This window comes from Pimephales promelas, chromosome 11 (assembly GCF_988280905.1).
Source record: "Pimephales promelas chromosome 11, fPimPro1.hap1.1, whole genome shotgun sequence".
In the NCBI taxonomy this organism is placed as follows: Eukaryota; Metazoa; Chordata; class Actinopteri; order Cypriniformes; family Leuciscidae; genus Pimephales; species Pimephales promelas.
In genome coordinates, this window is record NC_142779.1 from 36385060 (window position 1) to 36411028 (window position 25969).

The 25969-nt window shown below is 41.2% G+C and overlaps 3 protein-coding genes across 4 annotated transcripts in view; all 3 read right to left on the reverse strand.

Moving 5' to 3' along the window:
• The window catches only part of nrxn1b (neurexin 1b), a 92338-nt gene extending 90626 nt beyond the window's left edge, over positions 1 to 1712 (reverse strand). The window contains exons 1-2 of the mRNA XM_089117356.1: positions 1220 to 1712; positions 934 to 1041 (exon numbers count right to left, since the gene is read on the reverse strand). The gene's annotated coding sequence lies outside the window, so the exon portion shown is untranslated. The remainder of the gene's footprint in view (positions 1 to 933; positions 1042 to 1219) is intronic.
• Positions 1713 to 2862: 1150 nt separating this feature from the next.
• On the reverse strand, positions 2863 to 13977 carry cox15 (cytochrome c oxidase assembly factor COX15). Its single transcript, XM_039690641.2, has 9 exons — positions 13765 to 13977; positions 12551 to 12726; positions 11383 to 11505; positions 9756 to 9942; positions 8105 to 8272; positions 5816 to 5897; positions 4627 to 4781; positions 4438 to 4551; positions 2863 to 3245 (listed from the first exon to the last, which is right to left on the reverse strand). The coding sequence occupies exons 1-9, from the start codon at positions 13837 to 13839 to the stop codon at positions 3114 to 3116; spliced, it is 1212 nt and encodes a 403-aa protein (XP_039546575.2). The 5' UTR covers positions 13840 to 13977; the 3' UTR covers positions 2863 to 3113.
• A 2249-nt stretch (positions 13978 to 16226) lies between these two features.
• Positions 16227 to 25969, reverse strand: part of abcc2 (ATP binding cassette subfamily C member 2) — a 35396-nt gene continuing 25653 nt past the window's right edge. Inside the window, exons 20-32 of one of the 2 annotated variants that reach the window (XM_039690440.2) lie at positions 24558 to 24696; positions 24277 to 24376; positions 23968 to 24187; positions 22854 to 23008; positions 22103 to 22258; positions 21812 to 22011; positions 21605 to 21731; positions 21427 to 21528; positions 20873 to 21016; positions 18871 to 19029; positions 18404 to 18570; positions 17697 to 17891; positions 16227 to 16461 (exon numbers count right to left, since the gene is read on the reverse strand). In XM_039690440.2, the coding sequence (XP_039546374.2) occupies positions 16356 to 16461; positions 17697 to 17891; positions 18404 to 18570; positions 18871 to 19029; positions 20873 to 21016; positions 21427 to 21528; positions 21605 to 21731; positions 21812 to 22011; positions 22103 to 22258; positions 22854 to 23008; positions 23968 to 24187; positions 24277 to 24376; positions 24558 to 24696 (1970 nt within the window). In that variant the 3' untranslated portion in view covers positions 16227 to 16355. Of the gene's footprint in view, positions 16462 to 17696; positions 17892 to 18403; positions 18571 to 18870; positions 19030 to 20872; positions 21017 to 21426; positions 21529 to 21604; positions 21732 to 21811; positions 22012 to 22102; positions 22259 to 22853; positions 23009 to 23967; positions 24188 to 24276; positions 24377 to 24557; positions 24700 to 25969 lie in introns of both variants that reach the window. The other variant, XM_039690439.2, reaches the window with a different exon arrangement.

Below are 25969 nucleotides of genomic sequence, written 5' to 3' on the forward strand. Positions count from 1 at the left end.
CCTGGTTTAACGGTCATCAACATCGTAAATCCTGCAAAGTTTAGTTATATTTTCTTTTTATGTATAAATTTATATACTTTAACTGCTGTGACGTGTGAGGGTGTTTAACGGACCCTTTGCCCAGGCTGTGATGATGCGTTGTGGTTTTAACGGTGATCAGCATCCTAATTCCTGTAAAGTTTATATAGCCTATATATATATAAATTCATGTACATAATTTATAATGCTACAACTTGTATTATATTATCTTTGCAACAAATGGTAGCCTACAAAAAAACTGCTTAACGATGCCGTGAGTGTTTCTAACACAGCGGCTGCGAGTGACGGAAAAAAAATAACATTTTATCCGACTGTCATTTCTATACATTTTTTTCTCTTTTAACAAAGTTGTGGAAACACTATTGTGGAGTTTTTCTTTTGCTATTTGAGCAAATTGGAACACACAAAAATATATATTTATCGTAATCTTTTACACACTTCGGGTCACGTGACGCGACTCTGGTTCGGCAGCACCTCGGACAGCGCACGCTTGAAGCTTGGTGACGTTTGGATAAAAATGACGTAACCGCGGTGCGGGGGGTCGTATTCACCTTATTTTTCACCGCCCACACCTCGATGACGTAATTCTTTGCTGATTTTAACCCTAAATCAGGATAAATGATAACTCCAAATCCACCTTGCTGCCTGGTGTCCAGTTGTTTCTGTGAATTGCAGCAATGGATTTGCTTCTGTTCCGTAGCTTTCTGCAGTCTGTAAAAATATACCTCAGATTTCTAGTCTAATCTAGTTGTTCAGTCAATCGCAAAGCTCTTTCCCGTTAACAAGATAACAAATCAAAAAGCATAACGAGAAATCGGAAAAACAAAATAGCAAATCAGAAAACACAACAACAGGTTAGACAAAACGGAAAATAGTGGCGAATGGAATACTGACCTCTGATTGGACGAGACATGCAGAAGTAGTACAGCAGACTGCGGCAGGAGAAAGTCGAATCGCGTCATCAACATCAACAAATCCAGAGGAGCAAAGAAACGAATGACACTAATAGCAGAAAAATCAAAGGATTAAGTAAACAGGTTACTTTTTTTTTTTTCTCAGCGCGTTTTCGGAAAAAGTACAGTACAGTGGCTGTCTGTTCAGGGTGTGCTGAAATTAGTAAATTAACTCATAGAATCTTTACGGCTTATAATTTTAGAATAAAGTTAAAATATAAATATACCTGACCAGATATCCAACACTTTTCCAAACGGCAGAATTAGGATGAAATTGAATAGGCTACTTGTCACTCTGAAGTGTGCTGCGTGAGAAAGCCATGGGAGACAGAATGCAGATTAACAGTCTTTAATTGAAACAACAAGGCAGGACCACATAGGCCGATCAACAGAGAAAACTCTTCTTAATTCTCTTGAAGGTTTAGAGAAGCAGTTCTTAATTATAAACAAGGCTGAGCCGCAACGGCAGATCGAGATAAATTTCAATTCAATCTTGAGGAATTGAGACAGACTCCCAGCAGAGTTTGCGAGTAGCTGATGGATTAGCAGAGGAGAAGGTGAAGCGCAGACTTCTCACGTCTTCTCTGGATCTTTAGCTGGTAACCGCTCAGGACTGGTAGGTGCAGTCAGATCTCAGACGACTGGACTGAAAAGAATCAAAAGCAGTATCTTACATGACGGTCAACAATAATCGGACAAACTACACTGAAACACATGACTAGAAATAGAGAGTAGCTAATGAAGAAAGATGGAGAACACCGGTGTGATTAATTAATTAGAGAACCAGCTGGGAAAGAAGTAGTAAATGAGGAGAGCGAGCGATAGAGAACTGAGACAGAAAGCAACCACAAGAGGGAGAGAGACCGACAAAACAAGAGAAGAGAGCCAGGATCATGACACTACTTAAAGAAATATAACGTTAGCTAACGTTAGCATGTTCTGTAATTTACACAAGATTGCAAACGCCATGAACTATCGGTTATTCTAACGTTATTCTGTCCCTTCAGTTAGACAGAACAAATAAATATCGCATTAGACATTAAGGAAATAGTAAATGCGTTTGTATAATTACGTGTCTTATTTTGCTGAGGTAAATTAAACCCAATTCTCTCCTTCCTCGATGAAGAATGAGACGGTCCAACGGTCGGTTGAAATTTAAAAGGCTGCGTTTCGCGCTTCAGGGCAGTGACGACGAGTTCATAATATGTCGTCCAGTGGTTGTCCAGACACTCTCGGCACAACCTGAAATGACCCGCCTAAACGGTGGTTCAATGTTAATATTGTGACAACGTTGTAACAACCACCTTCACCACACAACGCAATTAGAGCAACCTTTTGGCCATGTTGTTGTAAACGTTATGCCAACAACGTGTTTGCTGCTGGGATTCTTCTGGAACAAGAACAAATGTGGGCGGGGCTTGATTGTGTATGTGGGGAGTTGATTGGATCCTTTGTTGTTTGCTATTGGTGGATCTTATATGAGTGACAGGTTGCCCCGCCCACATCATCAGAGAAGAGATTCTACAAGAGGAAGATTCAAGATTACCAGGAACATCAATTTACAAACACAGACAAATCATTTATAATAAACCCTGCAATATATTACATTAAAAAAAAGATTTATCCATTTTGATTTCATGCTAAATTTGAAACCCTAATGACCCAAAATGACAGATCAGTTTTAGAGTAACAACTTGCGTGAGTAATCACTTAGTTTATTATTATTATTATGATAATTGACATTTCATTTAAATTACCATAAATGTAATGCAAGTCATTACAACAAACCAAAAGTAGAGTTCTTGTGTTTTATAATAGATATTACAATCACTCCATGTGAGATGAATGTCCTCATAAAAGCACTGAAGAAAACAGATGATCGTTTTATTTTAGTTGAAAAAAAGCAGTCATACAGTACAATCTCTTTTTTTATATAAACAAAACATGTACAATTATTTTAAAAGAAATTGAAACAGTTATGAATTGCACACTTACACCTTGTGTTTGGTTTATAAGCACTTCATATAAACCCATACAAAAGAAAAGAATCGAGAGGCCACGGCAGCCTAAAGCACACTTCAATAATAAATATGTTCTGACAGCAGGAAGTGTGATCCGACTCTACTTGACAGCCTTGCGCAGCTCGGCCAGGACCCAGATGGCGAAGCTGAGCAGCGCCACGGACCCGGACTGGTGTGTCGCGGCGAGTGGAGTGGGGACGTACAGCAGGAGAGTGCTAATGCCCAGAGCCACCTGAGGAACACACACACACACATCAGATCCACACCTAGACGCCGCTTTAATAATGAAAACACTCTCCAAAGTGGATACATCTGAAATGCCTTTTACGCGTTGCATATGGACTGTCAAAACGGAGGCATTTAAAAACGACGACGTAAGTTTAGTCATGTGACGCGTATTGAAACAGATATTCATGTTTATACCGGTATTGTGCCTGTTATGTGCCGTTCACTTTCAATCTGTTGCTAAAATATGTAACTTCACACACTCTTCATATCAGAGTCCTGCACAGATGACAGAATATCCACACACACCTGCTGTCCTGCGGTGAAACACGAGCAGTTTCAGACCAAACATATCATGGTGAGTGTGTGTCAGGATCATGGTGGATCAGTGAGTCAGGAGATATTTTGCTAAATAAAATTAGTCTATTTTGGAATATTATGCAATATTTTGGAAAACGCTAGTGTGGACGCAGGAGAGTGTTTTGAAATCAAAATTGAATGTGTGTGTGAGTGTGCAAGTGAGTGAGTGTGTAAGTGAGTGTGTGAGTGAGTGAGTGAGTGAGTGAGTAAGTGAGTGAGTGAGTGAGTGAGTGAGTAAGTGTGTGAGTGAGTAAGTGAGTGTGTGAGTGAGTGAGTGAGTGTGTAAGTGAGTGAGTGAGTGAGTGAGTGAGTGAGTGTGTGAGTGAGTGAGTAAGTGAGTGAGTGAGTGAGTAAGTGTGTGAGTGAGTGTGTGAGTGAGTGACTGAGTGAATGAGTAAGTAAGTGTGTGAGTGAGTGTGTGAGTGAGTGTGTAAGTGAGTGAGTGTGTGTGTGAGTGAGTAAGTGTGTAAGTGAGTGAGTGACTGACTGACTGAGTGAGTGAGTGAGTGTGTAAGTGAGTGTGTGAGTGAGTGAGTGAGTGAATAAGCGAGTGAGTAAGTGAGTGAGTGAGTGAGTGTGTGAGTGAGTGAGTGACTGAGTGAATGAGTAAGTAAGTGTGTGTGTGAGTGAGTGTGTAAGTGAGTGTGTAAGTGAGTGAGTGTGTGAGTGAGTAAGTGTGTAAGTGAGTGAGTGACTGACTGAGTGAGTGAGTAAGTGTGTAAGTGAGTGAGTGTGTGAGTGAGTGTGTAAGTGAGTGAGTGAGTGAGTGAGTGAGTGAGTGAGTGAGTGTGTAAGTGAGTGTGTGAGTGAGTGAGTGAGTGAGTGAGTGGCTTATTTACCTGTGTGTAGGCCATGGCGGTGAGACAGCCGATGGCGATCTTTGCTCTGCGCGGTAAATGTGTGCGTCTGGATAACAGGTAGAGTCCTGTGATGGCCGTCAGCGAGCCGATGGCCTGCACACATACACACACATCAGCTAAATCACATGCACTTCAACACACACACACTCACTCTCACACACACAGTACCAGAATGCGGTGGTCGAACTGCACAGTTGTGGGATTCTCGAACATGTTCTTGATGGTGGGGGAGAAGGCCAGCAGATCGTCAGGGATCCAGCACTCGCCCATCTTCGGGAACGAGTTATAAACCAAACCTGCGTCCAGTCCAGCGACAAAAGCCCCTGTGAGATACACACACTCAGCATTACTAGCGTTACACACACTCAGCATCAAGAGTTACACCTTTACATCAGAGTAAACTGCTCCTCCTGACGTCACTGCTTAAAGGAAAGATGCAAGTCGCTTTTCCTCAAATTTCCTCCATGTAAACAGTGCTTTACTGAACAATACGAATACCAAATATTTAAAAATATTAAAGATTAAATAGGTGTACATAAGATAAAACTATAGTATTTAGTGTGTTTCCTCAGTAAACGTCAAAACAGCTGGTTAACATGTGGGAGGGGCTTTAACTAACCAACTCCTGCACTAATCAAACATTGGAATAAATTCAAGTACATATACATAAATATATATGCAAATGAGCTGCTGCATATCGGAAGCACAAGCTGTAAAGGCTCCGCCCACTTCTGGAAAGGGGGCGGAGCCTTTTTTTAAGCTTGTGCCTTCGATACTCTGCCAAATACTAAAATATCTGTTTGATTTTGATTATCATCTGTATCACAGTCACGGTTTGAAATCACTGGTGTTTCTGACGTCACAAACGACCTTGTAACCAATCAGATCAACGTGTGATCGTCAAACAGTGGATCTCTGAGTGAGTGAGTGAGTGAGTGAGTAAGTGAGTGGAGGTGGGGCTCATTTGCATATTAACAGAACCATGCATACTAAATGAGGTGAGGGTGTCGAGTTACATTCAAGATATTTTAGGCATGAAAGAAATTAAAGGAAAAAACTTTTAAAAGTGTAATTTTGGTGATTAAAGATCTTAAGGTATACAGTGATTGACAACTGAGGGACTTTAAGGTCGTCATGATACAAAAATGATGTCCGTCTTCTCTGATGTTACAGTGAAACGGCGTCTCAAAAGCAGAAATAAACTTGATTTTGTCAATCTATAATTCATTGGATCGTTAAAAGTGTTGTCGAGCTGTCGAGTGCCAAGCTGCAACATGATTTAAAAAAATATATTCAGAAATTAATCCTTTATAATAAACACTGCAACATACAAGTCAGGTGATGCATTTGCTGGTACCTGAGAGAGCCGTGAGGAACACCAGACCGCCTGTAGCCTTAGCAAACCTCCTCAGATGAAGCATCTGCCGGCTGTCAGGAATCTGCAGCGAACAAGAGCAGAGTAAGAGCTGAGTAAGAGCTGAGAAAGAGGTGAGGAAGAGCTGAGGAAGAGCTGAGGAAGAGCAGAGTATGAGCAGAGTAAGATCAGAGTAAGAGCAGAGTCAGAGCTGAGGATGAGCAGAGTAAGAGCTGAGGAAGAGCAGAGTAAGAGCAGAGTATGAGCAGAGTAAGAGCTGAGGAAGAGCAGAGTAAGAGCAGAGTATGAGCAGAGTAAGAGCAGAGTAAGAGCAGAGTAAGAGCTGAGGAAGAGCAGAGTAAGAGCAGAGTCAGAGCAGAGTCAGAGCTGAGGAAGAGCAGAGTAAGAGCAGAGTATGAGCAGAGTAAGAGCTGAGGAAGAGCAGAGTCAGAGCAGAGTAAGAGCAGAGTATGAGCAGAGTAAGAGCAGAGTAAGTGCTGAGGAAGAGCAGAGTAAGAGCAGAGTAAGAGCAGAGTAAGAGCTGAGTAAGAGCTGAGGAAGAGCTGAGGAAGAGCAGAGTATGAGCAGAGTAAGTGCAGAGTCAGAGCTGAGGAAGAGCAGAGTAAGAGCAGAGTATGAGCAGAGTAAGAGCAGAGTATGAGCAGAGTAAGTGCTGAGTAAGAGCTGAGTAAGAGCTGAGGAAGAGCAGAGTAAGAGCAGAGTATGAGCAGAGTAAGTGCAGAGTAAGAGCAGAGTAAGAGCTGAGGAAGAGCTGAGGAAGAGCAGAGTCAGAGCTGAGGAAGAGCAGAGTAAGAGCAGAGTATGAGCAGAGTAAGAGCTGAGTAAGAGCTGAGTAAGAGCAGAGTAAGAGCAGAGTCAGAGCAGAGTAAGAGCTGAGGAAGAGCAGAGTCAGAGCTGAGGAAGAGCAGAGTAAGAGCAGAGTATGAGCAGAGTAAGAGCTGAGTAAGAGCTGAGGAAGAGCAGAGTCAGAGCTGAGGAAGAGCAGAGTAAGAGCAGAGTATGAGCAGAGTAAGAGCTGAGTAAGTGCAGAGTAAGAGCAGAGTATGAGCAGAGTAAGAGCTGAGGAAGAGCAGAGTCAGAGCTGAGGAAGAGCAGAGTAAGAGCAGAGTATGAGCAGAGTAAGAGCTGAGTAAGAGCTGAGTAAGTGCAGAGTAAGAGCAGAGTATGAGCAGAGTAAGAGCTGAGGAAGAGCAGAGTCAGAGCTGAGGAAGAGCAGAGTAAGAGCAGAGTATGAGCAGAGTAAGAGCTGAGTAAGAGCTGAGTAAGAGCAGAGTAAGAGCAGAGTCAGAGCAGAGTAAGAGCAGAGTAAGAGCAGAGTAAGAGCTGAGTAAGAGCTGAGGAAGAGCAGAGTAAGAGCAGAGTAAGAGCAGAGTAAGAGCTGAGTAAGAGCTGAGGAAGAGCTGAGGAAGAGCAGAGTATGAGCAGAGTAAGTGCAGAGTCAGAGCTGAGGAAGAGCAGAGTAAGAGCAGAGTATGAGCAGAGTATGAGCAGAGTAAGAGCAGAGTAAGAGTGGTAACATGTTTATGTAACACCGTCAGCAGGGTTTGAAATGAACTTTTTCACTCACCATCCAATTTGGCTACTGAATTTTTTTCAGAACTTACATTAGCCCAAAACAAGGAGGAAGAAACCACTCTGTCACAGCTTTTATATACAATAATCATTTGGCAAGTTTACGACCATTCAGAACTTCTACTGGCAAAAAAATAAAATTAATAAACTAGATTAACTACACCACATTTAGTGTATTTATGATCAAATTTAATTTGGCTTTCATACTATTATTTCTTACTCAAACACAATCCTCATCCAGCATCTCCTCTTCCTCTTTCCTCCTCATCAGCACAAACGTGTTTTATGTGCACAGATCAATACAGGACAGAGAACATGGAGGATGCTGGGAAATAGCAGTGTCTTTTCTGTTAAGCAAATGCTTTTTAATCTTTTCTATAGCTTTAATGCAAATGAACAAGCGAGACGTTATTAGTCGTGTAGTGACGTGTGTGTGTGTGTGTGTGTGTTCAAATAATCCAGATATGAGCAGATCTGTGTAATACGCAGTTTTTAATATATCACTCAGTGTTTGTTCTTTCTGTGCAGATTTGTCTTACTAAAACTTCTGTTCAGCAAAGTGAGTACACATAATAAGTATCCCACCAAACTGGCTCGTGATTTGACCGCGAAAGCCGCCAACCGTCACATTAGGCAAGTGTTAATCTCAAACCCTGAGCGTCAGACCAGCAGAACCAGCATGTGGAGGCTCATCTTTACCCTGTTGTGGGGCAGCATGAGAGTGAGGCCGGTCCAGAGACTGGCGCAGTACAGCAGCAGAGCCGAGCCCAGGTGAGCCGCCAGCCGGTACTGACTGACCCGGGGGACATCGAACGACTCCGGCTTCTCCTCAAGCCCGCTCTTCACCATAAACCAGCCCAGGAGACCCTGAACATGAGACCCGGTCACTCAGCACAATCTCAACTGACTGACACAGGGAACTGCTACAGCATCATACATATAACGTGTGCATATAATACATTTTAAAAATCTTAAAGGAGTAGTTCTCTTTTGAAAAAACTTTTGCTGATAATTTACTCGCCCCCATGTCATCCAAGATGTCCATGTCTTTCTTTCCTCAGTCGAAAAGAAATTAAGGTTTTTGATGAAAACATTCCAGGATTTTTCTCCATATAATGGACTTCAATGGGGTCCAAACAGTTCAAGGTCCAAAAGACAGTTTCAGTGCAAACTGTTCAAAGGGCTTTAAACGACACCAGACGATGAATAAGGGTCTTATCATGCGAAACGATCGCTTATTTCAAAACTTATTCCAAAAATGTAACTTTTCTAAGGACAAATGCTAGCCTTGCTCTATTCTGTGAGGCGCGTTTGTAACGTCACGTAATACGTAATTACGTTCAAAAGGTCACGGGCGACGTAGCCGGAAGTACAGAATCAAAATCGTCCGACATCGTTGTTTTACCTTTTAATTCCTTTTTTTGTAAACGGCGTTTGAGTTAGTTTGCACGTTCAACCTATGCGTTCAACTTGTAAACACTGACTCTGTACTTCCGGCTACGTCGTTCGTGACCTTTTGAACGTAATTACGTATTACGAGACGTTACAAACGCGCCTTACAGAATATGAATGAAACCTTTATTGCCCCAAGGGGGAATTTGTTTTACACTCATGGGAACCACAATAAACATAACCACAAAAAACATAGAATAAAGATAAATAAAAAAAGAATAAAGGCAAAAGTGACATGGAATATATCAATTTGACAACTTAAGAAATCAATAAATAAATATATATATTCAGTAATACCCTTTTAAAAAAACCTCTAAAATATTCCGCAGCTTAAAGGAATCAATAAATAGATATATATTCAATAATGCACATTCAAAATAAATCTATGTGCCCATAGATGATTTGTTAAGTAGTTGAATGCTCCTAGGCACAAATGAAGTGATGTGTCGTTTAGTTTCATCACAGAATAGAGCAAGGCTAGCATTTGTCCTTATAAAAGTTACATTTTTGGAATAAGTTTTGAAATAAGTGATCGTTTCGCATGATAAGACCCTTATTCATCGTCTGGTGTCGTTTACAGACATTTGAAGCTGCACTGAAACTGTTATTAACTGTCTTTTGGACCTCGGACCGTTTGGTTCCCATTGAAGTCCATTATATGGAGAAAAATCCTGGAATGTTTTCATCAAAAACCTTCATTTCTTTTCGACTGAAGAAAGAAAGACATGGACATCTTGGATGACATGGGGGCGAGTAAATTATCAGCAAAGGTTTTTTAAAAGTGAACTACTCCTTTAACTCAGAATTATAAAACCAAACGTCACAATCTGCACCTTTGTATTTGTAATTCTGTGGCGTAATCGAGCTTGCATTGATATTTCATAGCATGACTGGTTACCTGGAAGACGACAAAGCCACAAAGACCCAGAACTCGCGGCTTCATGGAGCGGCTGAAGAAGCCTCTCCTCCAGAAATACGCCGCGGGGAGAATGTACGCCAACCCCACCAGCCGGCCCCACATGCGGTGACCCCACTCCATGTAGAAGATGAACTTAAACTCCGTCAGGGTCATGTCGTGGTTCATGCTGTTGAAAACAGGCAGCGATGTGTGAAGGCAATCTGCACGTTATCAAACACACTTCAGTTCACTTCAGAATTTAAATTACTGATAATTTACTCTCAAACTATTATTATAGTTTATATACTTTTAAATGCTCGTCTTGCACTAGATGTGATCCGAACCTTAATCGTGTGACATTGTTGTTTTACCTTTTTTTTGTTGTAAAGGGTGTTTGATGTTGTCTTTGCATGTTGCTTTGTAAACACTGGGTCGGTTCTTTTGCCTATGTCCCGCTTGACCTTTCACCCTGATTATGCATCGCAGAGCTAGTGCAAGATGAGCATTTGTGGTTTTAAGTATATAAATGTGTATTTTGTTGTAAATGCCGCTGGTTTGTCTAGATCAGACTCTTATTCCTCGGCTGGATCGTGTCGAGACTTTGAAGCTGCACTGAAACTCACATCTGTAGGGCCCTATAAAATCCGTTTAATTTTTTCCCAAATTCCGTTTTATTTTTTCACAAATTCCGTTTTTTCCGTTTTAATTTTTGGGAATTCAGTTTTTTTTACCCTTTACCGTTATTTTTGTTGTAAAAAGAGTGTGCTTTTAATGTTAATGATTAAATGTACACAAATAAAATAGGCATTTACTTCTAAAATGACAAATACTGCATGATGCAACAGAACACTGCACTCTAAGGTCTTCAAGTAACAACAAAATATGCTTATGAGCTTTAAACTGTCCTGTAAAAATAAATTATATTAGTTTATATAAGTTAAAATAAAAGTCAAACTCTAGCTGTGCCGTAATGTGCATACTATCCATCCTAAATAGTATGTGACATTAGTAACTGTCAGCACTGTTGAGCGTGCTGTCTCGTCTCGGCTCTCGACTCGGACACACACACTCGGTCCGGCACCTCATAGACAGACGTGCACGGAGGGGACTTGTGTGTGTGTGTGTGCGACGAGTTTCTTAACTTTTTCGCCGACGAAAGCAGAGCCGTGGAGAGCCGCCTCGCCGTGCTTTCAGTGGAAACACGGCTATTGTTTTGATGCTCATGAGCTGAGATGACGGGAGGGGTTGTGTCGCACAGATTTGCTTCCCCGTCTCTCTGCATACGCTCTTCTCACACACAAAAAAACAATTTCATTCCAAATATGTAAAATGCCACGAAATTCCACGTTAATACTAGATTCCGTGTTAATTGGCCAATTCCGCGATTCCGTGATCACGGAAATTATAGGGCCCTACATCTGGACCTTTGACCCGTTGGACCCCATTGGAGAAACATCCTGTTCCTCAAAAACCATAATTTCTATCCCACTGAAGGAAGAGAGACGTGATCATCTTGGAGGACGAGGGGGAGAGTGAATCATCGTTCTGAAGTGAACTCCTCCTGTAAGCCTGATCCCAGTACAGCACCAGTGTGAGTGTTCCTCTAGTGAGAGAGAAATATACTCACATCTTGAACTCTGGGAACTGTTGGTACTTGGAGAACTCGTTTTCCCACTCGGCTGGAGTCTGTGGCGGCTTCATCTCTTTCACCAGATGCCAGTCAACCATCGACAGACCAGACTCCGTCAACCTGAGCGAGCAGAAACATGTTTCACACACACACACACACACACACACACACGCATGTTAACCTGTTATCAGCCATGACAGTCACATTGAACCACGATCTTCTGCTATAGATGATCCTTTTCAATATTCTGTCTGTCGACACGTAATAATCGATCTCTTGCTCATGAAAATATGAAAGAGATTCCGATCTCATAAGCCCAAACTCAGGCAATTATATACAGTCAAACCAAAAATTATTCAGACACCAGATTTAATTTTTTAAATCTAATCTTTACTAGTGTGATCAGGACACTATAGTTCATTTATATAAGTGAGGAGAGCAGAATAAACTAAACTGTGACCTAATAAAAACTGTGGGCGAGTCAGGGTGTTCACTATTGGAATGTGGGCGGAGTCAGTGTGTTCGTTCACTATTGAAATGTGGGCAGGGTCATGGTGTTCACTACTGGAATGTGGGCGGAGTCAGGGTGTTCACTACTGGAATGTGGGCGAGTCAGGGTGTTCACTACTGGAATGTGGGCGAGTCAGGGTGTTCACTACTGGAATGTGGGCGAGTCAGGGTGTTCACTACTGGAATGTGGGCGGAGTCAGTGTGTTCGTTCGCTATTGAAATGTGGGCAGGGTCAGGGTGTTCACTACTGGAATGTGGGCGGAGTCAGGGTGTTCAGTACTGAAATGTGGGCGGAGTCAGTGTGTTCGTTCGCTATTGAAATGTGGGCGGAGTCAGGGTGTTCACTACTGGAATGTGGGCGGAGTCAGGGTGTTCAGTACTGAAATGTGGGCGGAGTCAGGGTGTTCACTACTGGAATGTGGGCGGAGTCAGGGTGTTCAGTACTGAAATGTGGGTGGAGTCAGGGTGTTCGCTAACAGTTTATCGCTGCAAAGGTGTTTCAAATACCTTTCAAAGAACGACAAAGAACTTCACCATGAGAATATCTGAGCCTGTAATCAACTAAATAATAAACGACTTAATACAATCACTGTTTGAGTTTATAAAGAATGTTTGGGATGAGATAAAGTAATAATTGTTAGTTCTGTGTTTTTACCTGGTAACGCCTCCCAGAACCACAGCGCCCAAAACCAGTCCACTGCATCCCAGCAGCCAGCGGCCAATCACACGATCCGACGCCGCGTTGGGGAGCGCCGCGCTTCTGACCGACACACTCTCTGTGGTCACGGTGGTCTGTCTTCTCTTCACCAGCCATTGCCTCAAAGGGGTTCGCTATCGACAATAAGCATACATTTCAATGAATGACTGACATACGGTGGTGCATAAAAGTATCCAATCGTCATGCTTAAGGAAACTTAGACATCTTTAAAAAAGATGTTTTATTCCCCTTTATAGTGTTTCAGGCTCTACTAGAACAGGTTTTCCTGCTTGAATGTTGATTATTCTCCTCATATTCTCCATTGTTGCGGCTCCTCTCTTCCCAGTCTGTCAGTAACGCTCTGTTTACTTCCTGTCTCTATGAAGCCCCTCCTACAGAAAGGCACACTGTGCTCTGATTGGTCAGCTGGAGCAGTGTGCTGTGATTGGTCAAGCGCTTTGTGTGTGTTAAACTGGCAACCACTGTCTCTATGAAGCCCCTCCTACAGAAAGGCACACTGTGCTCTGATTGGTCAGCTGGAGCAGTGTGCTGTGATTGGTCAAGCGCTTTGCGTGTGTTAAACTGGCAACCACCAGTTTAACACATTAACTAATTCAACCAGGCCCCGCCCCTTTATTGCGCTATTTATTATTATAATGAGGAATATTGTGACGTGTTCATTCCCGGAAAAACTCAAGACTACAATGGAGGCGTTTCAAGAGTTCAAAATAACTCCCACTGGAGGGACACTGAAACACTGACATAGTGTCAACTTTAAAATGTGTTATTTTAAAGTTATTTGATTTTATTTACTCAAAACTGCTCTATGTCAGTGTCAGTGTTTCAGTGTCCCTCCAGTGGGAGTTATTTTGAACTCCTGAAACGCCTCCATTGTAGTCTTAAGTTTATATATATATATACAGAATTCATCTTCATATTACTTTATTTTAAAGAATTTTAGTACTTCGGGTCATTTTGTATACTTCTACATAATGTTACTAATTTTCTAAAATAATCGAGCAATGTCTGATATGTGCATACCGAGGGACATTTCTGAAATGTGTACAGTAGTTAAGTTAAATTGAGCTGGATCTCCATTCAGAGCATCGAGGTCATCATCATGATGATATGTAATTCGCTGCTGTCATAATAAATATATCCATGTGTCTTACTTGTATCTGCTGCCAGTTCCTCCACGCAGTTTGACAGCGACACGACACGGCAAGCCTGAGGACTGGGAGCACCATGATCTCGAGCTCCGATAAACGCGTCTTCTTATGATTATTTATTATTACAAAACTAGTCACGTAACATATCGGTAACTCACTGCTCGCTCTCTTCTTCTTCTTCTTCAGGTTGTGTTGACCGCTTCCTCCTCAGAGGAGTTAGCGCCCCCTGCTGTACAGAAGGGAGAATCACGCGCTTCTCCTTGTAGGAAAAAAGGGGGAGAGAGAGAGAGAGAGAGAGAGAGAGAGAGAGTTTATTATTATTGTTTTATGATATCAGTTTTAATATTTGGTGTACTAAATGTTCCAAATCATTTTCTATGTTGTTTTGACGCTTTGGCAATACAAAATGTATTTTTTGTCATGCCAATAAAGAGAGGCTCTCTCCCGTGAGGACAGACTCTGCCCGCACTGCACCCTGGGAGTGACGGAGACCGAGCTGCACTTCCTCACAGAATGCACAAAATATAAACACATCAGAGACCATTATTACCCCAAAATTAATAACATATTTCCCCAATTTAACACCTGTAACCCAACCCAATTTCATTCTTGGCGAAGAAGCCAAATGCTCAAATTTAGCTGCAAAATTTGTAGCATCCTGTCACACCCTAAGGGACGACCAGAAACCAGCAAACACCCAATAAACACACTCTCACTCGCAGCAGTCAACCTACGCACATGTATAATGTTCAATATTGTTTGTTTTTAATATAGATGATTTCTAAATCCTTTATATTTTATTAATTAATCTTTGTTTATTTTATAATTATTGTTTATGATATCAGTATTATTATTTTTGTGTACTACATGTTCTAAATCATTTTATACCATGGTCTGGGTGAATACTCGATTCTGATTGGCTGCAGGGTGTCCGTTAAAAAGTGATAGAGGACACCTTGTAAAGTAGTTCTGGTGAAACTGCCTGTTTACCATTCGAAATTAATAAATAAATGCGCTGCCTACAACGGCTGTGAGTAACCATAGCAACAGGCAATCACATGATCTAACGTTAGATATTATAGCCTAATACAACAATGAGCGACTTCGTGCTATTTCTTTTAACATTTATGGAGAATATGGCAACTTTGACGACTGGTATGCTGCTGAAGAAAGAAAAAATGTAAATAAAACGGAGGAAATTACACCGCTGCTGCGCTGCTCCATTGAACTCTATTGGTAACGACGTAACTTGCGACCATATTGGATAACGATGCTTTCGGGAAACGCACCCCTGAATGAGACCCTGCGGGAGTTTTACGCAGCTGTCCAGACAACCAAGGCAGGAGAAGGCTGAACGTTACAGCGTTTCAAGCCTAAGGAGCCTGAGGCAAATGACCCTCTCTTTGATCTGATTAATTTATTGCCCTCTATAACGTTAAGCGCAAATCGCTGGAGCTCAGAGCTAATTGTTTTTTATTGTTGTTTGATTAATTGTTTTATGTGTAATAAAAAAAACTATGCCTACCTTTGTGTTTCATGAAAAAAAAAAATGCATTTGTGAACCTGAAGGGATACGAGCTAAGCGGACTATAAATATCTCCGGTTGCTAGATAAACAGTCAGTCAAGTTATTATTTGTAAAAACTAGATTTAGCCTAATTAAAATATAAACTAATGTTTTATTTGGCAAGTGACCATGGTATAAGCGGGTTAATGCCCTCCGAGGTGTCCATTGTCAGGTTTTAATGGACTTCGGCGGAGGCAACCGTCCTCCGCTGCGCGTCGGCCGGTTTACGCCTCGCCGTCGTCCATTAAAACCTGACAATGGACACCTCGTCGGGCATTAACCCTTACTTGTATGTTGATTTGATGCTTTGGCAATACAAAATGATTTTTTTTTGTCATGCCAATAAAGCATTCTGAATTGAATTGTGTGTTTGTGTGTGTTCATGTTTATATTACATTGTGTGGATCTAATGTCCCCACATAGTAAAAACTGAAATCACCTATTGTGGGGTCCAGCCAGCAGTCCCCATGAGGAAAACAGTGTAAATGGGGATAGAATATACAGTTAGTAGGCTACAGTATAAAAACCATTACGCCTGTGTGTGTGTGTGTGTGTGTGTGTGTGTGTGTGTGTGTGTGTGTGTGTGATGTAGAAAGAAATCCTCAATCACTCCACTGTTACACAAACACTATGGGAATAAGTGGTAAATGTGGTTCTAATTCTTGACTCAATTTTGAAGAACATTTTATGTTAAAAACCTTTTTTATTTATTTAAAAAAAATTGTAGCATTCATAACATAAAAATGAATTCAAACTAAATACATAAAATGATCCCATGATGAGAACCCTTAAAATGATTTATATACAAAGATCCTAATCTGATTCATGTTCTCTCTTTTTATTTGAAAACAGCAAAACTGACATGGGCTTTATATAAATATACAGGCATACACAAAATGCAAAATTTAATAAACTTTATTGGCACAGCATAAACCCATGTCAAACAACACATTAGCAAAAAACAACAACAGGATAACAAACAAACAGTGCTAAAAATCTTTCACATTCAGAGGTCTGAAGAGACGCGTTCAGATCCCAGCATCCTTCGCCATCGAGTAGAAGTGTCCCTGTTTGTGGAGCAGAGTACTGGGCGAATCAAACTCCACGATCTTCCCAGAGTCCAGGACCATCACCCTAAACACACACCAGAGGAGATTGTGCGTCTTTAGTTTAGATTTCACATGCATTTAATGTATTTAAAATATATAGATATAATCCATTTATATCAGATACAGTCAAACCAAAAATTATTCAGACACCAGATTTTATTTTTATATTTGTTTTACTAGTGTGTGATCAGGACACTATACTTCATTTATGTAAGTGAGGAGAGCAAAATAAATCAAACTGTGACATATTACGCCCAAATATTCTTCATACAGTGACTACCAGTGACATTTATAAACATTTGGGAGCAAAAATCGAATGCATCCGTCCTGGGACTGGCTTGCAGCGATCGACCTGAAGGACGCGTACTTTCATGTCTCGACTCTCCCTCGACACAGTGCTGTGGTGACAGATGCCTCTGCCATCGGCTCGGGTGCCACGTACAACGGGCATGCAGTGACATTACTGAATGAATCAGTGTTTTTGAACGAATCTCTTGAACTAATCATTCAATGACTGACTCAATAAGTCTTCACTTGCTTCATTACTGGATGAATCTGTGTTTTAGAACGAATCTCTTGACTGAATTATTCAATGACTGACTCAATAAATCTTCACTTCCTTCATTACTGAAAGAATCTGTGTTTTTTCGAACAAATCTCTTGAATGAATTATTCAATGACTCACTCAATGTCTTTCTTTGCTTCATTACTGGATGAATCAGTGTTTTTGAATTAATCTCTTGAATTAATTATTCAATGACTCACTCAATATGTCTTCACTTCCTTCATTACTGGATGAATCAGTGTTTTTGAACAAATCTCTTGAATGAATTATTCAATGACCACTCAAGTCTTTATTTGCTTCATTACTGGATGAATCTGTTTCTGAACGAATTTCTTGAATTAATTATTCAATGACTCATTTAATAAGTCTTCACTTGCTTCATTACTGGATGAATCTGTGTTTTTGAACGAATCGCTTGAATTAATTATTTAATGACTCATTTAATAAGTCTTCACTTGCTTCATTACTGGATGAATCTGTGTTTTTAACAAATCGCTTGAATGAATCATTCAATGACTCACTCAAGTATTCACTTGCTTCCTTACTGGATGAATCTGTGTTTTTGAACAAATCTCTTGAATGAATCATTCAATAACTCACTCAATACAACTTCACTTGCTTCCTTACTGGATGAATCTGTGTTTTTGAACAAATCTCTTAATGAATGAATGACTCTATAAATAAAATGGACTCACCGTGAACTGTCCAGAATGGTGTTGAGCCGGTGTGCGATGGTGAGCACAGTACAGTGGGAAAACTCCCTGCGGATGGTGCTCTGGATGAGATCGTCCGTCTCCAGATCCACGGCTGCGGTGGCTTCATCCAGGATGAGTATACGGGATTTCCTGAGCAAGGCTCGGGCTAAACACAGCAGCTGTCTCTGACCAAGACTAGTGGAAATACATAAACATGGCAAGATCAGAAACTAGACTTAACAGGTTTTCCTGCTTGAATGTTGATTCTTCATTGTTGCGGCTCCTCTCTTCCCAGTCTGTCAGTAACGCTCTGTTTACTTCCTGTCTCTATGAAGCCCCTCCTTCTGAAAAGCAACCAGGTCCCGCTCCTTTATTCTGCGTATGAATTATTATAATGAGGAAAATTGTGACGTGTTCGTTCCCGGAAGAAACTCAAGCCTACAGTGGTAGTAGTACAGTAGTATAATACAATCTATAATAGGATGAGCTACTTCTACTTCAAAAGGCCTGACCAAAGAAGACACACTAGGATGAGCTGTAGCTGACTCGTGCTACGACTTCTATAATCTAAACAAACTGAAAAGTATCAGTATTACTATGAATCACCACATTTTTGAATTACCTCAAGATGCACTCATTTGAATGACTGTATGTACATTCAAAGCACGTGTTCGATGCATATGAACATGTTAATCCAGCTCACGAACCTTAAGTTCTCTCCCCCCTCCGAGACCTCGTGCTGAAGTCCTGCCGGCAATCCCCGCACATAATCTTTCAGATGAGCCAACTCCAGAACGCTCCATATTTCCTCATCGCTGAACTTCAGGAACGGGTCCAGGTTCATCCGCAGAGTTCCAGAGAACAGAACTGGGTCCTAGAATAAAGCATTCGTTTGTTAGCATTGCGGGACAATCTCAGATGCTGTTTTCCAATAAATGTATTTGTTTGTTTGTCCCAAATGCTTTTTTTTAGCGTTCATGTCAACATTTACGTTTAAAATTCACCAATCAGTTTGATTTAAATGATTCAGTAATTCCGACTGAAACCAAAGGTGTGCATGTAAACGTAGGTACTAGATTCCACAATGATTTTGCAAATTTAAGCCAAGATACGATTTATGAACAACAGCAATGCAGATATTTTTGTAATGTTAGTAAAGTACTTTTCAACATACCTGTGGAATGATGGTAAGTCTACTCCTGAGATCATGAAGCCCCAGGGTGGAGATGTCGATGCCGTCGATGATGATTCGACCTTCACTGGCTTCAATGATGCGAAACAAACAGTTGGTCAGACTGGATTTGCCTGCACCAGTTCGACCAACAATGCCAATCTGGGAAAAGAAGGGAAACAGGAAAAAATATATGGTTACCAACATTCTTTAAAATATCTTTATTTGTGTTCAACAGAAGAAAGAAACTCGTACAGGTTTGGAACAACTCGAGGGCGTGTAAATGACGACAGAAGTGACATTTTTGGGTGACTTTTAACTGAGTAATGTGCAACTGTTCACTGCAGTTGGATTTGTTTGACCTTTTCTGAAACTCCGGGTACGTTTACATGATAACGATACGCTTAAAATGGAGAAGTGTTTCCCGTATAGACGACACCATCGTCAAAACGATCCCCATTCACTCGGACCCGCGAAAACGACTAAAAACACTGTAGACTGTATTCTGCTGCCAGTCCTGCAGATGGCCATGAAACACTATAGACTGAACACTAATACGCTGTACATGACATCATCGTCTTCGTTTTAGTTGTTTACATGGAGACTGTTTTCAAAAACTGGGAGAGAGAGAGAGAGAGTGAACCAATCAGCAGTAGGGCGTGTGAGGTTTGGATAGAGGGTTGAGTGATTAATCAAAGTTTAACTTAATAAAAATATATATATTCCATGTTAAACCGTGTTATATTTCATCTGCAATAACAATGTTGACAGTAGGTCAGCAGTAGGGGGCGTGTCTACTCATGATGGGGGAGGAGATAGTGAAGCAATCAGCAGTAGGGGGTGTGTCCACTCATGATGGGGGAGGAGATAGTGAAGCAATCAGCAGTAGGGGGCGTGTCCCTCATGATGGGGGAGGAGATAGTGAACCAATCAGCAGTAGGGGGCGTGTCCCTCATGATGGGGGAGGAGATAGTGAACCAATCAGAAGTAGGGGGCGTGTCCCTCATGATGGGGGAGGAGATAGTGAACCAATCAGAAGTAGGGGGTGACTCCACTCATGATGGGGGAGGAGATAGTGAACCAATCAGCAGTAGGGGGCGTGTCCCTCATGATGGGGGAGGAGATAGTGAACCAATCAGCAGTAGGGGGCATGTCCCTCATGATGGGGGAGGAGATAGTGAACCAATCAGAAGAAGGGGGTGATTTCACTCATGATGGGGGAGGAGATAGTGAACCAATCAGCAGTAGGGGGCGTGTCCCTCATGATGGGGGAGGAGATAGTGAACCAATCAGCAGTAGGGGGCGTGTCCCTCATGATGGGGGAGGAGATAGTGAACCAATCAGCAGTAGGGGGCGTGTCCCTCATGATGGGGGAGGAGATAGTGAACCAATCAGCAGTAGGGGGCGTGTCCCTCATGATGGGGGAGGAGATAGTGAACCAATCAGCAGTAGGGGGCGTGTCCCTCATGATTGGGGAAGAGATAGTGAACCAATCAGCAGTAGGGGACATGTCCCTCATGATGGGGGAGGAGATAGTGAACCAATCAGAAGTAGGGGGCGTGTCCACTCATGATGGGGGAGGAGAGAGAGTGAGGAAGAGGAGATCTAAGGAAAGACTGTAGAAAGTGTTGACTGAGAGACATTACAATATTAGAAAAGCTTTCCAGCGCTGGAGAGAGCCAAGCAGGAAAGCCTGAAAGCAGACGCCGAGGTTACGTTGTTTCTGTTCCATACATGATAACATTGTTTTATGTGCTGTATGTTCAGATTTGTGTTCTTCCGCATCGTTCGTTCGCCATCATTGCTTTTTCCAGAATGCTTCACTTCAGCTATTTGAGTCATCATTTCACCCAAAAACCCAACTGTCTCAAACACAACCAGGGTAGATACAAAACTAGAGCCTTTTAAGTCTTGTATAATAATGATCAGTGTATTAATTAAACCATTTATCACTCCACATTGGCATTTTCGATTTAAAAATTAAGAATCTGATGCGTCTCCTCACCTTTTCTGTGGATTCAATGTCACACGTGATTCCATGGAGAATGAGCTCCAATTCCGGCCGGTATCGAACTTTGTAGTTTTCAAAGCGAATCTTCCCGCCGGAGGGCCAGTCGTCAGGAGGACGATTACTAGTGACCCACGGAGCCTGGGGACACAGATATTCTCAACCTAAATTAACTGAATTAAGAAAAACACCTCTCCAATTCCATGTAAAGTTTTCAAAATCACTGGATCTGTTCATAAATGGTAAAACTAGTGAAGAATGTCTGTGCAAATATTCGCTTACACGGGTATTTATGAAGTATGATGTACTCATTTTCTAATGCTCTTTGAAGTGACTTTTCATATAATAATTAACTAATCACATAAATATTCTTACATTACTGCTTGTCATGGGAAATGTAATCATACTATTTGAGCAAAGACATCATCCAGTCAACCTTTTGTCAACCAATTACAGGGTTTGACTGTTATAATGTAACACTATAAGAATGTGTTTTTTAAATCGTCTATAGTTCATAATGTTTGAAAGATTGAAATGATTTAATTCTCTACCTCATTTTTGATCTCTGTGTATTCGCTCACTCTTTCCACAGCGACGATGTTGGTCTCCAATTCTGATGTCATTCTCACAAGCCAGTTCAAAGTTTGCGTCACCTAATAAGAAGCAATGTTACTTAATGGCAAGGTCATTTAACTCATAATTACCTCAAAATCAAAGAAAACAAATTACATTTAAGGCGTATGAGATGGACAGTCCAACCAATCCACTATTCAAAGAGTCTCGAGAGATTACAGCAAACAACGCTGAGAAAAACACCACCAGATTCCCCAGAGACTCCAACCGCATGGCCAACCACCTGCAACCCAACCGGCAACATTAGAAGCTGAAGGAGCAAACACCCTTCAGAAAAGCTCGGTATATACTGCCAATTCTGACCTATTAGATACAATCCAAGGATAGACACTTTTGAGATTCTGATCAATGGTGTCCTCGTTTTGCTTCAGGAAGCGCTGCTGATGCCCATACGCCCGTATCACAGAGAGGCCTGAGACCGTTTCTCCAAAGTGGGAGTAAATGGGAGATCGAGACACAGAGTCCAGTCGTCGGAGTTGCCTCGATGTAGCAACGTAGAACCTCTGAAATACAGGACGCAGGTTTAGACAATTTTTTAAATCATTTTACTTTTTTAAATCCCAGAGTCCACAGAGTACAGCTTGTGGAGTATACCTGCACAAAGTAGTAGATAACAGCCATTGGTACAACGACTGCAGTGAAGATTGGTGTAGCCAGACAGATGACAAACAAGGTCCCGAGAACCCCGAGAAGACAGAGAATCCAGGATCTGAAGGACATCGGGATCATCTCGTCCACGGTGAAGATATCCTAAGTATAAGCCAATATTTCAGAACAGGCATAGGGGGAATTTTTTATTCGATTTCGTCATTTTCATAGTCTTGGGATGCGTTTACACTCAAATCAGATTGCTATGTTTATATGAATCTGTAAAATACTTTTTGAGCGTAGAAAATGTCATTTCCAACTTAAACTGTGCTAAATCTTGGATGCTTTGGAGCAGTTTGGTCTTAATTAAAGATGAAACTTGGCAGATTATTGCTGAAGTAAAGTAAGTTTGTTGTCATGAAAAATGCACAAAATAACTATTAAATTCGACAAGAAATACATATTTTCCAACTCTAAAAGTGTGAGAACATCTAAATAAGCTGTGTTCCAAATTTGAGGTTGATCTCTCAAAGAAATGAGCTTTCAGTAAGATTTTGTTGGGGCGGAGAATGTTTCCAATGGATTAGTTTGATTTTTTATGCACTCGTTTTTTTATGTGTGTGTGTGTCTATATGTCTCTGGCCTTCGAACAGACCAACTAATTATAAAACTCAATGCAATTTGTAGATCTTTGTTTTGGCTTTACAGCAAACATCACCAAAATTGTGTTGAGTGTTAAAAGTGGGCCTGTATATACCTTAGCGAAACGATTGACTATTCGTCCTGAAGGCGTGGTATCAAAGAACACCATGGGTACTTTCAGAATATTAGACAGCAGATTTGTGTGTAGAGTCCTGGATGCACAGATGGATCCATCAGCTAGGAGTATAGTGCCTAAAAACACCAGAATTCCTGCCAGAGAAAGACAACGTCACTAAGTCATAATAACTCTTATACTTCTTCCACTGTCCATGTCATCCCTAAGAGCTAAAACTCCTATTTTCCAACAACAGCTCACTCTATATGGTCTAAACCAAGAATCGCTTTGATAATGATGCCAATATGACTGGCCTTCACTTATGTTCTACACCATGGCTATGACCCACAATTGTATTATTATGCTTTTGATAATTTAATACGTAGATCATCATGACTAGCAAGTATATGGAGGGGTGGGGGAGGGGGGATCTCTAGCACCACCATGACAAAGGTGCTGAGGTTAGTTGTGTACAGAGCCATCAAACTCAGACAACACACTTGTTCTCATCGAGCCTGACAACTTATTAAATTACAATCATTGGCTCCGAGCAACAGAAAGTCAGCCATTTTGGATTTAATGTGATTTTTTTCGTTCATGGGTCTCCACGTGATTCTCAAACACACTGGAGATGCTAATTGCGACCTGATGTTTGATACATCAAACATTGTCAAAATGTAAACAGATTTTGTAAGTTCTTTATCTGATTTGGATCAAACTGTGGATGTGTGCTTGGAGGCTGATCACATGGATATGACTATTGTGGTTCATGGTCGTAGAGTCGCAAAGTCTTGCACAAAGGGATTTATTCTATCAAACAGAGAACCAGAGATCACTAATTCAGGCCAATCACAACGCACTAGTTCAGCTGGCCAATCAGAGCACTCTCTGCATTTCAGAAGGCGGGGCTTTGTAGAAATCAGCTCGTTTCAGACAGACTGGGAAGAGGTGCTGCAATAATACTGTACTTTGTGTAAAATAATGTGCTTTTTCCACAAAAGCATGTTAACCTATTCTAGTACAGCCAAAATAATGAACTAGCTTCTTTTTCTAATCACACAAATATCATGTTTTTATTATAAAAAGTATTTATTAAACCTCTTTCTGCTCATACCTTGAGCAATTCCCAGGGCTCCAAAGACACCTATTCTCGTGTCTCTAATATGATTTGGGTAGGTTTCGTTGAAATACTTTTCGGCATCATTAGTCCAGTCACTGAGCCACAGATTTTGACCAATGATGGCCACATTCTGGATGAAGTAGATGAGGAAACTCCAGGTGACGTAACACCATCCCATCGCCCTCAGATACTGAAGATACACGGAGAACTTCACCTGCACATGGATCCAAACATAATTTACTCAATTACTAAGGGGAAAAATAGATGACAAAACGTGGAGAATCAAAATAGCTTATTATGTACCCTTCCGGTCTCCATCGTCTCTTTCTCAATCAGTCGCTGTCCTTTCTTATCGTCCGAGTCTTTTTTACTTCGAAGAGAGCTGCTCTTCCTTACTCTCACACTAAAGACAAAAAACATCAATATAAATCTTGGTGAGCACAAAACTGCACTCTTCCAATGAAGTCTGTTGTTGCATTTGTGAAGATCATGATGACTAAAGAGTGCATTATACTTGAAAATACACTTAAATAGTGCATGTCTGGAGTAAAATCTTTTGTTGTCCGATAGTGTGTTTAGTTTACCTTCCGTTCCGTTGAGAGTGACGGAGGCTGTTTTCTCTCTTCAGTGTGTTTGAGACGATGTCCTCCGGAGAGACGTCGGCCTGAGGCTCCAAACCCTCCGGCAGGGTGTCGATGTCTTCAAAGTCGGACCCCCGAGCTGCTGCTGTCGGACCACACAATCACATCGTTTATGAGCATGACGACTTGTGCACATGATATTGCAAAAACATACTGCATTTGTTTCTAAGTAATGCTTTAGAGATCGTTTATTGTTCATACATCCCAAATCTATAAACACACACACAACCTTTCAAAATGAACACTTTTATTCAGCAAGGATGCATTGAATTGATCAAAAGTGGCAGTAAAGACATTTATAATGTTATAAAATATAGCCTAAATAAAAATTAAAACTAAATCAGTTAAATTGTCACAACCACCAGCTGGAGTGTGTCACGGCGCACACACAAAAGGTAGATCGAAGCGCAGTTTTATTATAGGGTAATCCGTAGTCTGCCAGGCAAGGGTCAAAATCCATACAAACAGTCCAATAAACAAGACACAAAACAAAGTAGAACCGGGAAGTGCAGCACAACAGAAAACAAGGAATCCGCAATGAACACAGAAACATTGATCAGAGGATGAGTGCAGACAAAGGATTATGGGAACTGCAGTTCATGATGAGTGGGAAGAGGGACACTGTGATGGAGTGCCCATGATCTCCACCAGAGGGCGCTCCTTCCACCTGCTTAATCACATCATGGACTGCATTTCCCATAATCCTTTGCCTGGACTCATCAAGTTCTTGTCAATCATCAATAACTCATCAATAACCTGTGTGTTATTATCCCGTTTACTCTTGCCTAAAGCCCTGTGTTTTTAGTCATTCTTTGCGAAGTCTTGTTTGTTGTTGCACTGTATTTCTTAGCGTTTTCCTGATTTCCTGTCTTGTTTTTTTTTTTTTTTTTTTTTTTTTTTGTGTTTGTGTTTTCTGCCCTGTTCCTCATTTGTGCTGCTTGACCATTTGCTCGTTATATTGATTAGGATTCTAGACTGTCCCAATAAAGCTGCTTTTGGATCTTCAACACAAGTCTCTGAGCAGTTTGTAACAAAATGTAATGTGAGGTAAATGTATCTGTTGCACTCTGTTTGACAGATTTGGGGCATTCACAATCAGATAGCATGAGGAAAGGGTTACTTCAATGGTCTACTAACTGTGAGTAACTTTGCAACTACAAGTCTACTAACTCTGAAGTTGACTTGTAGTTGCAAAGTTACTTAGCTAGTAGAAGTGGACCATCGAAATAAAGTGTTACTGAGGAAAGACCACTCGCACCAAGAAATAAATAAAGCATCAATCATGTAGACAGTGTTCAGATGGTTATTTTAGAATTAAGGACAATATCTGAAGCTCAGCAGAAAATGCAAATGTT

Coding starts and splice junctions, on each gene's coding strand:
- cox15 (XM_039690641.2), bottom strand. CDS start 13,839: ATGGTGCTCCCAGTCCTCAGGCTTGCCGTGTCGTGTCGCTGTCAAACT. Junction 11,506..12,550: donor GTTCTGGGAGGCGTTACCAG/GTAAAAACACAG, acceptor CTGCTCGCTCAG/GTTGACGGAGTCTGGTCTGT. Junction 8,273..9,755: donor GTGGCTTTGTCGTCTTCCAG/GTAACCAGTCAT, acceptor TCTCATGTTCAG/GGTCTCCTGGGCTGGTTTAT.